At 38.9% G+C, this 14059-nt stretch overlaps 2 protein-coding genes across 11 annotated transcripts; one reads left to right on the top strand and one right to left on the bottom strand.

The window, feature by feature from the left end:
- Positions 1–55: 55 nt before the first annotated feature.
- Positions 56–9017, top strand: ccdc191 (coiled-coil domain containing 191). Of its 3 annotated transcripts, XM_056738168.1 has the most exons (17): positions 56–190; positions 299–393; positions 871–909; positions 1009–1138; positions 1401–1553; positions 1651–2053; positions 2781–2934; positions 3021–3211; positions 3519–3768; positions 3866–4308; positions 4516–4607; positions 5380–5462; positions 5934–6035; positions 6157–6300; positions 7590–7742; positions 7857–8011; positions 8611–9017. In XM_056738168.1, the coding sequence occupies exons 2-17, from the start codon at positions 319–321 to the stop codon at positions 8780–8782; spliced, it is 2739 nt and encodes a 912-aa protein (XP_056594146.1). In that variant the 5' UTR covers positions 56–190; positions 299–318; the 3' UTR covers positions 8783–9017. The 3 variants fall into 3 exon arrangements, with proteins under 3 accessions (XP_056594146.1, XP_056594149.1, XP_056594148.1); XM_056738171.1 differs by lacking the exons at positions 56–190; positions 7857–8011; positions 8611–9017 and adding an exon at positions 7449–7502 and having other exon boundaries at positions 209–393; positions 7590–7719; XM_056738170.1 differs by lacking the exons at positions 56–190; positions 7857–8011; positions 8611–9017 and having other exon boundaries at positions 209–393; positions 7449–7633.
- zdhhc23b (zinc finger DHHC-type palmitoyltransferase 23b) lies at positions 8871–14059 on the bottom strand. Of its 8 annotated transcripts, none has more exons than XM_056738178.1 (6): positions 13442–14059; positions 13084–13262; positions 12638–12726; positions 12025–12481; positions 11140–11307; positions 8871–10264 (listed from the first exon to the last, which is right to left on the bottom strand). In XM_056738178.1, the coding sequence occupies exons 2-6, from the start codon at positions 13218–13220 to the stop codon at positions 9991–9993; spliced, it is 1125 nt and encodes a 374-aa protein (XP_056594156.1). In that variant the 5' UTR covers positions 13221–13262; positions 13442–14059; the 3' UTR covers positions 8871–9990. The 8 variants fall into 8 exon arrangements, with proteins under 8 accessions (XP_056594156.1, XP_056594157.1, XP_056594150.1 ...); XM_056738179.1 differs by having other exon boundaries at positions 12025–12409; XM_056738172.1 differs by having other exon boundaries at positions 12025–12726; positions 13442–13547; positions 13790–14057.

Below are 14059 nucleotides of genomic sequence, written 5' to 3'. Positions count from 1 at the left end.
ATAGACTAAAACATATTTATTTTATCCGGCGCTAGAAGCCCATTCATAAACGTATGATGGCGTAGCAACGGTTTCCATGGTTACAGGGAAGCAGCTTCTGAGAAGTTGTAGTTCTTTTTCGGTCAGGATTGCTTGACGCTCATACTACGCTTGACTGTGCAAACTGCAAGTCCCATAAATCCTCAGCAAGGTAAAAAGTTCCCTGTGTTTGTGTTTTGTTGGGAAGCTCAAGTTAATGTTTGTATAATATATACTTTAAATGATAAGTAAACTCTGAAAACTATTTATTGCTACCCAGACGAATGTCTATTGGCGATTATGGCGTATTCCATGCACAGACCGGATATATTTCGTTGGAAAACATTTGATAAGAGCAAAACGGGCAGAAATAAGGCAAGTGTGACTCTTTCGTCTTGGCACTTTCTCTATTTAACGCACCTTTGGTCACATTTAAATACAATTCATTTAATTAACATATGATTGGATTAAATCGTATAATATGTTATAAGCATGGGTATTGTTCGACATTTCAACCCCCTGTTTTAAATATTCATCCAGGTGTATTATATTCATCTAAAGTTAGTACATTTCAAACTCGGGTTGTTTGGTCATGCACATGTAATGAATGGATCTGTGACTAAGCATTGGGCTTTATCTTAAATGTGCAATGCAAACCAACAGGTGTATTCACAATAAAGCTGGTCCATGATAATACAATGACATTAATCCAGGGATCAGACGTGCCATATATTATTCATATAAATGTATTTTCTCATTAGTTTATGACTGTAGAGAATGCAATAATATATGTTGTAGTTTCAACTTATTTGATACAGTGTGCGGAGCTAAATTATCTCTCTGATGTTTCAGGCGCAGCTGAATGAGGATGATATAAAGCAGTGGATGAAGGTAAGTACATTTAAGTCATGATATTATGCAAAATAAACCATTATGTTTTGCCATTATTTATTTTCATAATCATACTTTCTTTTGCGTTATCATTCACAGAAGGTGGAAATGGCTTCAGAGTATGCCGTAGCTGAGGTGTTTTCTTTAAAGAAAGCACACAGTGGTAAACATAGTGAGGCACTGCAGAGCATAGAGCAGCTACAGGATCACGATGATGCATACAGTGAAGGTGCACTTGTTAAAATTCTGTACTTACGGGGATAGTTTACCCCAAAATGAAAAATGTTTCATCTTTTATTCACCCTCGTGTCATTTTAGACCTTTTTTGAGTTTCTTATGCTAAATAACTTTTGTAATTAAACAACACTTTCCTCCATTGATTTCCAATGCATGCACATAAAACTACTGTCTTATTTTATGTTCTGTTGAAGAAAGAATCAAATCACGAAGATTAATAAATGAACATGTCCTTTAATCTTCATATTCTACAGCTCGGTCTATTCTGAGCGAGTGGATGAACCAGAAGTTACGTCTGGAGCTTGAAATGGACGATGAGGAAGAAGAAGAGGAGATGAGTAAAATGGAGAATTCAAAAACCAAACAATTAGTTAAAACCACACAGCCCAGCTATATTAACTTTGATGGTATTTATATAGGCTTTACCTGTTTTTTATTCTTTAACTCACAGTTCTTTATTTTTTTAATAATCAAAATCCTTTAATTTATTCTCTCTCTTTTTAGAGATGTACTCTCTCCTATCACAGGAAGAGGAGAACTCTGTGGTAGAGAACTTTCTCCAGGGCCTGATGGAAACTGAGGTGTTGGACTTTGGAATGGCTGAGAATCTCAAAGTGAACTCCGACGAAACTAAAAAGACATGGAGAGACCCCAACGTCACCATAGAGATGCGCCACAAACAAGTGAAGGAGAATCGTGCACGAAGAGATGCAGAGCGAGACAAAATGCGCAAAGAGAAGGAAGTGTTGAGGGAGGCGCGAGAGGAGGCGTGGCGGCTGGAACAGGGAAAGCAGGCAAGGAAGAGACAGGAGGCTTGCAAACAGGAGGAGATGATACAGCAGGAGATGATTCGTTTGCGGAGGGAGATGAAGGAGAAGAGGAATGTGGACCTGCTTGCACGAAACATGTATAAATACAACATTTGCACCCCCCATTTATTTGCAATAAATTCTGATTATTTAATAGCAATAGACTTAATAAATATAAGTTTTGATTATTCATGAAATACATTGGTCTAGACAAGTATTTAGATTGAGCTAAGGCTCCTTTCTAGGGATGTAACAATATTATAGATATCGTGTTATCGCAGTAGCAAGCATGCAAGTAAAGTTTATTTATAAAGCATTTTACAACCACCTAAGTGGAGCAAAGTGCTGTACAGATCAATAATAAATTGCAAAATTGTCTCAATATTATCCTGGTCACATGACTGTATGAAACCATAGGTCTTCCGAGCCTAACATAGAGAATGTTTGAAAAAATAATAGATGTTACCTTTGGGGAGGTCCATCTGGTGCAATTATTTTGATTCAAAAAAGAGAATAATAGGTCATTTGACCCAACTCATGTTAAAACTCATACCTCTAAGCAACCGTTATGATAAGAGGATAAAGAAAAGAGGATGCTTACGGCACGTTTCCTAGTCATCATTTGTGATTTTAAATATAGCAATAAAAATCACACCGTGGACTTTATTCCGAGGTTTTACCGTACAGTTAGATTTTGATATTGTTACATCGCTACTCCTTTCTAAACTTTTTTAAGCTCGAAACTGTACAAATGTATAAAACTTCCACAATATAGCAATGATTTTCTCATTCTTTTATGTATCAATTGACATTTGTGTTGAACAGGGAGAGAGACAGGCTTCAGAAACAAAGAAAAGGCTCCACTGAGTGCTCTGTCATTCCAAAACCTCCCAATTCAATCAAACAAAAGAAACGGGACAAAGACCTTCAACCCAGAAAGATGAAGCTAGAAGCCAAAGTTGAGCTTCTCAAGTTAAAAGTTAGATCTTTAGAAATCACTATAATTATATTTTGTTTACTAAACGCCTACATGGTTTTGACCGGTTCTATGTATGTTTTTCACAGTGCATTCAGAGGCATTTCTCTGCATGGTACTCTACGGTTTTGGAGAGAAGGGTGCGCATGGGAAAGGCAGCGGCGCTGTGTGATTGGAGGAGGCAACTGAGGGCGTGGCGGGCATGGCGAGCTCTGGTTTGGGCCAGAAGAGAGGAGAGCGAAGCCAAGAGAACTGAAGAAGAGCTGAGACGGGAGCATAGGTAAGATAACTTATTTGTGGACATTGGAAGTGAATTGACTAAGAACCACCCATATAGACAGGATGTCTGATTGATTTGTAAAGTGACCAATCAAAGATCGTTTTTTATGTGCTTCTAAGCTCAGACATTGAGATAACAGTTTATTATATTGGCTGTGTTGAAATATGCAGCAGGAAAGTAGCATATGGACTGCAGGTGGTCTGTGGATCTGCCATCTGAGCGTCTATATATGCTCCAAAAATGATGAATATTATTCAAAGGTTAAATTCATCCTGAGGGTTTTGAATAATATCTGTAATTTCCACAGGCGCTCCAAGCAGGCGGTGGACAGTGACCGCAGGAGGCTTCTGAGGCGTTGTCTCAGTGACTGGCATGTGTGGTGTCGGGTAGAACGCGAGCGAAAGGAGCTTCTTAAACAACAAGAAGAAACTAGGTGTAAAATGGCTGCCCTGATACGTGCAGCAGCTTCTGGGAAATTGGGGGCGGAGACTATCACATTTCCTCCAATCACTAGCTCTCCTGACAAACTCATTCATTCAGAGAACATCAGTCAACAAGTGAGGAGATTATTTTTATTCGGATAAAATGATAGCACAATGAAATATGTCAGACTTAGAATTTTTTTATGAGCTATAACAACCTTTTCTCCCGCAGGACACATCAGCACCTCCAGAAATCAATTCACCGGCTGGACCAGCCACTGACAACACTGCCCCATCTGATGCCCCGTCCACTCAGGCCTGGCAGGTGACGCGTCGCCACACTGCCCTCTCACCATCGGAGCTACAACAGGCCCGTGAGGGGCAAAAAGTGCAGCAGTGCGTTCTCCGAACTAGAGGTGCAGAACTGACTGGTGAACAATTCAAACACCGCCATGCGGCCCTGCAGCAAACCGTAGGCGAGCAAAGACGCCTCCTGAAAGAGCAACAGGAGCAGATTCTGCAACTGCAACAAAGACAGAACATGCTTGAGTTGCGACACACGGTGGAAAAAACGACACTGTTGGCAACTGTCGGGCCACCTGGAGCTTTAAGCATATGTTCTACACCTGACGCAGGTACAGACAGGGGAAGAGGAAGTATGAAGAAAAAAACAAGGTACCACCTTAGGTTTTGGGGGAAGGGAACAAATAAAATATTTCTGTCACCACATGCTCATTATCATGCAGATTTGATCAAAGGGTCACTAAAGCTCACATTGTTGCTGTATCTGTGTGTGGGAGCCAGAGTAAATGAAGCACATAAGAAAATAAGGAATGTTTGCATCATTAATCACAAAGATATTCATGCCCCTTATGATCTCAGAGCGAAGACTGCCTCAGGAGAAAACGGCAACAACCATAGCACCTGCAAAACAGCTTTGGGACGCTCGGCACTTCCTCATCCTTCTGTACAAGGTCAGTCTCACACAGACAATCAACCAATTAGAAAAACTGTTACTGCGGCTGTGCCGAGCATAGAAAATACATTTCATGGCAATGTCCTAGTTTGAAATCCTCACGGACTGAATGCATTGAACGCAGAGGCTCAGTAATGTGGACAAACACTTATAAATCACTTGTGCGAACATCGTGTAAGCCCGGAACCACATCACACCCACACAATAGCTCTTGTATGTATTCAACCCTATGAGTGGTAGTGTTGTGTAAAGCTGTTATTTACAAAATTGTTGGAGATTCAGAGAGATTTGTTATAGTATACACGGCCACAGCTATCAGAAGGTGGGTGTTAACAAAAGCCCTTGTGACTCGGCTCCCTGCTGGGTTGTTCTTTGTTAAATATTATCGTTGGCAGTCGATGGGACAGATTCTTGGGGCCTTTGCAGTGACCAATGACATTCTTCTCACACTGAAGAATTAACAAGCCATTGTCTTGCTCAGATACGATCCAAACTTTTCTTAAAGCAAACACAAAGCAACATAAGGCAGACGCTGTCTGTTGTCTACAGGGATTGTGTAACCAAACATTTCTTGTACTTGTGAAAATGAAATGAAGCTGCGTATAAACGTATTTGCAATATGTTTATTTGAATTATTTTAGGGACACGTTACACTGATTTGATGTCAAAACTGCTAAACATGCAATTATTTAACCTGTCACCATTCTAGTGCCCATAGATGTCTCAGTCTGTCATGTTCTTTTCTTTCTCGCTCTCTGTCTGTCTTTCAGGCATGGAAGAGCGAGCAAGCCAGCGTGCAGAACGCAGGAGAGAGATGGAGGAGCAGAGAAGGAAACGGGAAGAAGAAAAGCTGGTAAGAGTTTCCTCTTGTGCAGAATGAAATGTGAGAGATATTGTGGCACATTAGCTCTCTTAAAGGCACAGTTCATCCCAAAAATAACAGTTCAGTAAATTGATTTAATTTACCCTCTTCAAAACCTGTAAATTACTCTTTTTTTAATCTGTGGAACACACATGAAACTATTTTGTCAAATGTCTCAGTTGTTTGTGTCAACACAATGGATGTCAATGGGGGTCAATGTTGTTTGGTTACCGACATTCTTCACAATATATTTTTTGAGCTCTGTAGAAGAAGAAAAGTCATACAGGTTTATAATGACCATCATGAGTAAATAAGATGTAAAATTGTAAAATGTAAAAGTTTTGAGAACTATCACTTTTATCGTATCACTACACATAACTACAAAGCTGTTTGAGATGAAATACTCTGTCGCTACGAACGTATACATTGAGAGACATCCAGTGTTTCTTTTTTGTCTTTTAGGCTCAAATGAAGGCGGCTGAAGAAGAAAAACTAAGATTGGAGGAAGCGGAGAAGCAGAAAGAGGCTGAGACTAAGAGGGAAGAGAAGAGACAGCAGAGGATGGTGCGTGTGCTTTTTTAATTAATAAATGCGAAAATGCTTTGTTTTAATTATTATTATATTATATGAAAACGCAAATCTATGGTATGTTCAACCAAGTAAACACATGTGTATTCGGATTTAGAGAGAGCTCGAGAAGCAGAAGAGAGTAGAACAGGAAAAGGAAATGTTACAGCGTGCAACCCAGCACTACCTCAGAACCCTGTTACACCATCGAGGCCTGGCGCCATGGAAACGTCTACTGGAGCAAAGCCATATCAATAAACAGGTTTGAAGCATCACAGCATAGACACACTTTCTCACAGCCTACAGGAACAATGCAGCTAATTCACCTGCTTTCTAGACACACACTCAATTATTCATCCGAAGAGTTATAGCCAACTCACACACACAGTCAGAAAGACCAGCTGTTACCTTGTATAAAATTCTTGGTCAGGTCCCCAAATTTGAATGATGTGTACAGTATACTGTTGCCCTTCCACCTGGCATCAAAATGAATTAACAGACAGGGAGGAATGATTGAGAGGGAACGATGGACAAGGACAAAGACAGGGATTTAAAGAAACAGTTCACCCAAAAATGAGAAAATCTGATTAAACACGTTTGCTGATATTTTTAATGTGGCGCACGTTTCACAAGAGAATTTATGTATGATGTTCACATAGATATGACAGTTCATATGTCAGTTCAGTGTCTGTTAAAACACCAGTAAAGCACCTTAAAATAGACATGTGCGTAGAGCTTTCAGAAGGTGGCAAATTTTGTATGATCTTCTGGGTGATATTTGGTTATTCTATACACTTCCGTGAGCTTTTAAAATGAAAACTGTTGTGACCAGAATGAAAGTAGATTGAACTCTAGAACTGAATCAGTATAAGGAATCTGTACCGAATCGGAGGTCATTTCACTTACTCAACAATCCAGCCACAGCAAGTAAGTCTCAAAAGGGAGATTATATCTGAATAATTCATTTTAAATCTGTTCCTCACAAAAAATTTTTTTGTAGTTTTATAAAAAGACTACTTTTATAGAGGTGTCTTGTCAATTGTTATTTTTGTCTCTTAAAGCAATAGTTCACTCAAACATTTTTATTCTGTTATTATTTACTCATCGTCATGTCATTCCAAACCTGTATGACATTCTTCTGCTAGTCTGAAGATATCGAAGAATGTTGGTAACATTGACTTCCAATATACAAACACAAAACCACTGAGGAATTTCCCAGAATAGCATCTTTTGTGTTCCACAGACAAGCTTATTTTTAAACTCTACCCTTTAAAGCAATTCAGGAAAGAGATATTGTATTGTTTAGATATTGATCCATACCCACGAAAGAAGAAAGCACTACGTCCAATTAATTTCTATAGCAGTTGGTCCTTTAATCCTCTTATAGACTATCTGTACACCCTGACACAGGTAGCCAACCAACAGGAAGTCAGCAGGGAAGTTTGCTATCGATCCAGATGAACGGTGGGACTGTCTGACATGATGACAATGTTAATTAAAGGAGACGGTTATTTATGTTCCGGGTGGCTTTGCATCCTCTCTCTCCTCCAGAGAGCGGCAGATCATTACACAGTCTCGCTTCAGAGACGCTGCTTCTGCTCCTGGGTACGAGCTGTGGATGAGGCTCATGCAGAGAGAGAAGCCAGTGCTATTCAGCTATATCAGCAGATCCTGCTTCAGAGGGCCATGAGTAACTGGAAAACGGTAAAACGTCACAAAAACAATCATTTGAGTTAAAGCAAACCTTAGTAATATGCAGTATTAGCAAGCACCTCTACTGAAGTCCTTGTCTATCTCTGATTCCATTGCTTGTCACAGTTTAAAGATATGCAGTTTATACTGGAAGCAAGAGCTGAACGGTATTACAGAACTCAGACACAGAGAAAGGTCTTTATGGCTCTGCTGAATCATGCCACTAAACAGCGACTGACAGCCTGGGACAACAACCAGCGTGCAGAGGAGCACAACGGCAGGTAAACCTTTGCATCTCTTCCCCATGTCTAATTTGAAGTCTGTGTTTGGGTCCATGTGCATTTTGTAACTTTTTCCTTAAACAGGCTTCGTACATATTTTACAAAGTCTAATTTCAGCACTTTTCAAGTACTTTCAATATGTGTTTTCATCCCTTTCTAGTATAAATACTTAATCGCAATAAGTGATGATATTGTGCTAAGAAAGATCCTAAAAAGACATTCCCAACTGATCATAATCTCAGTTTTGGCGGAGGTTCCTTTTAGAGGATTTTGCATCTGAACTTTTCATATGTAGCCTCCTGCCACATGCGCAGAATTACGGCAAACGAGACTTGAGGACAATTATTTTCATGGGAACGGCAAATAAAATAGGAACTTTTCAGTTATTTAATCTACAAAGTGAACTATTGTCACATTTATCCCAAATCCAGGTCATTTTTAAAACCTTGTAAACATTGCTTTAAAAATCTATGCTTTTTTTAGGGTTTTCAGCATCCTTATGAATCCTGCTTAAAGAGAGATGTAGTGAGATATATAGTAGCAGTGCAAGAATATTTACATACATTATATGCAGTAACTTGGTTCTCTTGGTTTTGTAGGAAAGCAGTCAAAAGATGTTTTGCCGGCTGGAGGCGTCTTCCAGCTGTCTTACGAGAAGAGAAGGAAAGAGAAGCTAGAAGAGAACAACTTAGACGTAAAGTGGCAGAGATTCTGCCCGACTTCCGCTTTTCTCCTGTTGACTCCCTGCGGTGCTCTGTAAATCCTCTTTAACCAGAACACACAGACTGTGAATGTCAGTCAAAAAACACGTTCATATAAGACATCTTCAAGAGATGTTATTAACATCCGTGAAGCTTAATGAGTTTCCACATTTTAATCTTGTTTATTTTTTGAAGGATGTGGTTTAATTGAACAACTTGTTGAATGAAATGCATTTCGATGTAAAAAGCAGAACATAATGGAGAAAAATAGAAATAAACATCCGGATTTTGAAGCACTTAATGTATTCAATTCTGAGAATGATTTCGTGCTCTGAAGGAAATTAATGAAATGAAACCCGCTGCAATACAGAAGATATTTCGCTAATTCATAATTTAACTGAATGCTAAGTTATGCAGACTCCCCAGTTGAACAACAACAAGAAAAGAAGCACACAAACAGCACTCAAACCCGCACATAAAACGTTCATTAGGCTTACATGAGATGGAAAGTTGTTTGGATGCACTGTAGCATCACTTATGATATAATAAAGGCACCAAATAAGGCTTAAAATTTAATGTCAATTCACACAACTATAAGTTAATACAAACAACTATAATACAAAACTACAAGACAAATATTAAATGCTCAATTCAACAGGGATAAATGTATAAACAGAAATGAAATGAATAACAATAGCATATCATGACCATTTTTTATACGGACAAAGTTCAAATTGTTTTTGACTAGACCAACTGTGTTTAATCTGTCTACAGCCACACTGGTGCTGGTTTAGTGAATGTTTATTATAGAATAAGAATTATGAATAAAAAGTATCCTTCTGATAAATGACATAAGTAATGACAGACAAAAACAAATGGGCTAATAAACAAAGCATAAAATTATTCTAATTATTAATTGTTTTAATAAACAGGGCCACATCATGCATGTTTACTGGTTCTGTCATCAGATCACACCTGACAAGGTTGTACTTGATGAAATACAATTCTTAAAATGTATCACACGACACTGCCATCTAATGGTCCACAAAAAACAAGCGTTCATCTCATATTTCATAGTCAAGAATTATGACCGTTGTTGAGACCTTGACCATGCTGCTCAGAGCCATAAAACTGACTCTACAACAGCTGTTGAATGGATTGAATACCACAGATTTATGCTTCACATTAGTATATGAGCGAGTAATCACTTTGATCCCCTGCTATTCAGCAGTAATCCCCTGAAGGTCCGTTAGTCATCAGTGAGTGACGATTTAATTTCTAAACCAAGTCTGTTGGTTTGGGATTCGGCGGCTCCAGAGCATTGCTCATGGTCAAAAATTCCTCCCAATTGCTAATGAAGCCTCGACAGTAGACGCCTGTGTCGACAATCAGGCCCCATAGAAGGGTCCGACCGGTTTTCTCTCTCAGCGCAAGACGTACCTCTCGTTGTGTCGTGTTGTAGCTGACGTTAATGAGCTGGAGAACCAGAAGGACTAGCAAACCTCCGGTCACAATACTGCTGTACCAGGCACACGTGAAACACAGAGCAGTGCTGACAAACACAGACATAAATAGGTTAATTCTTCCCTAAGGTTCCATGTACAGGTTAAATGTCTCAAGATGAAGAATTAATTGGGTCACTTCCTTTATTAGAAAATATAAAAGTGATAGTTCACCCAAAAATAAACATTCTGTCATCGTTTACTCAGCCTCTTGTTATTTCAAACCTGTATGACTTTCCGTTCTCCATTGAACACAAAAGAAGATATTTTGAAGAATGTTGTTACCTGGCCCCATTCACTTGCATTGATTTTGTGTCCATACATTGAAAGTTAATGGTGGCCAGTGCTGTTTGGTTACCAACTTTCATCTATTTTTATCATACAGGTTTTAAATGACAAGAGTGAGTAACTGATAACAGAATTTTCATTTTTGGGTGAACTATCACTTGAATGTCAAAAATATCTTCCTGTTTACCTTCCAACAACAAATATGTAATGTAAATATGCACTTTGTCCAATTACAGGGCTTTCCTAAATGTTTAATGTCAGTGTGGCATTCTGTGCTCAAATACTATGTTTAATTATCTACATGTGTTTGTTAAACTGTATGTTTAACTGTATATTTCTGTCCTAAGACCAATAACAGAATAAGAGTCTGAAGAAACTCGTAGAATAAATATTTATATAGTATAAATATGGGAATTTTAATAAGTGAAAAAACAATAATATCCCATTAAATAGAAAGTAAACAGATAAGTTAATAGATCAAATGTAGTAAACCGTTCATACAGATGATTAATGGATAACTAATGAACTGAAAGCAGTAGAGGCCTTTAATGAATTTATGACAATGTGTGTCAACATCTAAACAAAGCATTTATGATTTAAGAGTAATGCTATCTTCAGTATTTGCATTAATCCACACCTGTACTGGTTGTACACATCAGGACAGTAGAAGAGAGCGATTATCAAACTCTGCTGGGGACACACACTGCGAAGGACCAAACTGATGCCATACAGTGACGTCAACACAAAGAGAACGAGTGTCAGAAGGAAACTGCTGTGATTGGCCTGCCCCACACAACTGTTGATCCTAACAAAGACAAAATGACAAACAAGACACTGAGACATGGACATTCACTTACACATATGAGTTATAAAGAAACACAGAACAGAACAAATGCTGATGTATATTCAGACTCGGGGTGAGATAGACACATTACAGATACATTCACACGACCTGTGTGGATTCTTTGAATCACTGAGTAAAGATGTTAAAGGTTAAATGAGAATGCTGGTGAGAGTAAACCATACTGACTTTTATCTTCTGCGGAACACAATAGATTATATTTTAAAGGTGCTGTGTGTAATTTGTTGGAGGATCTATTGACGGAAATGCAATATAATACACAAAAATGTCTTTTCAGAGGTGTATAAAGACCTTACAAAACAATCAAAGAATTTGGGTGAAAACACACTGGCCCCTATTAACTTCCACTGTATGAACACAAAACCACAGACATTTTTCTAAATATCTTCTTTTGTGTTCCAAATAAGAAACAAATATACTCTAGGTTTTGAGGATGAATAAATGAAGAAAGAAATTTAATTTTGGAGTGAACTGTTTCTTTAAGAGTCTGCCCAAATTTATGTTTTTTCAATGGTGCAGGACTATGTCTTACTATAAGAAATAGTAACAGATGTCTCTAGTTTTTGGTCATGGCTTTGCTGTGTGATTAATGACAATGTTGTGGAAATAAAAATAGGCTAAGACCCTCTGGAATAAATCAGCGTTTTTATAGAAACCCACCAGACACAGTGGTGGTCTAGACGTAGGATGCAGACTCCACAGATCCGACAGTGTCCTGCTCTGGGGGGCCGAACCACCTTGCATACTGAGCACCAGTCCCTCTTTTGACCCTCCCTGGGTTCCACGCTTGCCGTCCCAGATTCACCAGTCCGATCGGGAGCACTCACACGATTGGCTATCACCACCTGGTGACGTGCTCCGTTTAAATATGCAGCATCTATGTCCGACGGTGGGTTGTGATAGGTCACCGTGCTATGAGTGTCAGTGGGAAGTGGCCTGACATAACCCGGCCCCCTCTTGGTGTTTATGAGGGAAATGACTGTGAGAGCAACACCAGTCGTCACGGCACCCAACTGAATATGATTCACATCACCTCGAGGAACAACTTCAGCGACGAAAAGGTAGAACATGTAGAAGAGTGAGAATACGGCAAGGCTGAGGAAGAACAGCGTGCGACCTTTCTTGCGGTGGGTGAAATAGTAGTACAAAATAACTAATACAGGTAAAGTTGTTAGAACTATAATACCCAGCAGGATGTGCCAAGATGCAATGTGCAAAAAAACAGGAAGCAGTATAAGGGGAGGGATCAACGAGTGGTCAAATCGTCTGGCACCTGATATCCACGGCAACCGCAGACGATCATTGATGGTGGCCACCAACCGGGTCAGAGAATCTGCCTTTAGAGGTTCCTTCTTTATCCACCTGGACAAATGAAAAAATGTGTTTTAATAAGATCACATGACAAAACAGAGTTTTGAACTGGCCCCTGTGTAATCTGTGCCTGCAGAAAAGTTCAACATATTTTATCTGTCAGATTCTATGTGTGCTCTGGGTTTAAGATAAAGCATTAAGTCAGCACCAAAGATCTCAGACCAATTAAAAAACTTACATTTGTTTAAATAACTTGTGAAATCAAGACAGACGATGCAGATTCATTAGGGCAACTAATAAAATACTAAGAAATTCTTGGTTAGGTTAATTAAGAAAACGTATTTTCCTAGATTTGTGATGCCCACTACACAAATAAAAAAAGTGTTATTAATACAGCCCCTCCCTCACCTGTCAAAAGCATCATCCAAATCCTCACAGTCACAACAGCATGCTGCCATGTGACTCCGCCTTCCATGACGGTCCACATACTCACAGCAGCACAGAGGGTCCTCCTGATCTAGAGCTTTATGGGATTGTTTCTTCATGTTGGACACCAATAAATGAAGTTGAAAGCAGACGTCACATTCCTGTGAGGGAACCGTATCAGATGATACACTTTTCTAATAACAAGTGTCCTTTTGTGAACAGGAAATCATTATTAAATGCAGGATGTGCAATCCAGAAAAACGTTTTCAGAAGTAATGTGTATTAAAATCATAAGCAAATTAAGGCAAACATGTGTGTCTTGGTTTTAGAGAAATCTTACCAATGGGGTTCTCTCTTTCTTTCTGATTTAGATTATATTTTTTCCAACATCTCTTCCACGGCCAAACAACCTTTTCTTGTTCATAGCATCACAAATCTGTTAATTTCTCAGAAACCAAAACATAACATCATACGTAAGTTTGCTATGGATCTCGTTTTGAAGCTTTTAGATAAATGTGCTGTAAGACAAGACAAACTAAAACAAAGATTAAATACTTTTTGCATGTGTACATAAACCTAGACTTCACTGAATGGAAAAAAAACAGGAAATAAAACACGTTTAATACTTCACACGTGGTTTTGCATGCGAGGTTTTACACTTAAAACACAACAAAACTACCAAACCTACCTGGTTAAGTTAATAGTAACTAATTCCTTTCGGACATACTGTTGTGGTGATCATCAATGATCAGTTCATTAACAGTACTGGAACATTCGATGCTCAAGTTCCCATTTCCCCATGACATGTTACTTTTAAGTCAACAGTCTGGACGACCTGTTGTACCGAAAGCGCAATACAATACAGGTCCAGATCTGCGAAATTAACTAAGAAGGTAGACAGGAAGTTAATTCGTGACTTCTGTTTGCGAGTCCCGAAGAGAAATGCGCTCGCTGCGGC

The sequence above is a fragment of the Triplophysa dalaica genome, chromosome 23 (assembly GCF_015846415.1).
Source record: "Triplophysa dalaica isolate WHDGS20190420 chromosome 23, ASM1584641v1, whole genome shotgun sequence".
NCBI lineage: Eukaryota > Metazoa > Chordata > Actinopteri > Cypriniformes > Nemacheilidae > Triplophysa > Triplophysa dalaica.
This window is presented reverse-complemented; position numbering and strand designations above follow the sequence as displayed.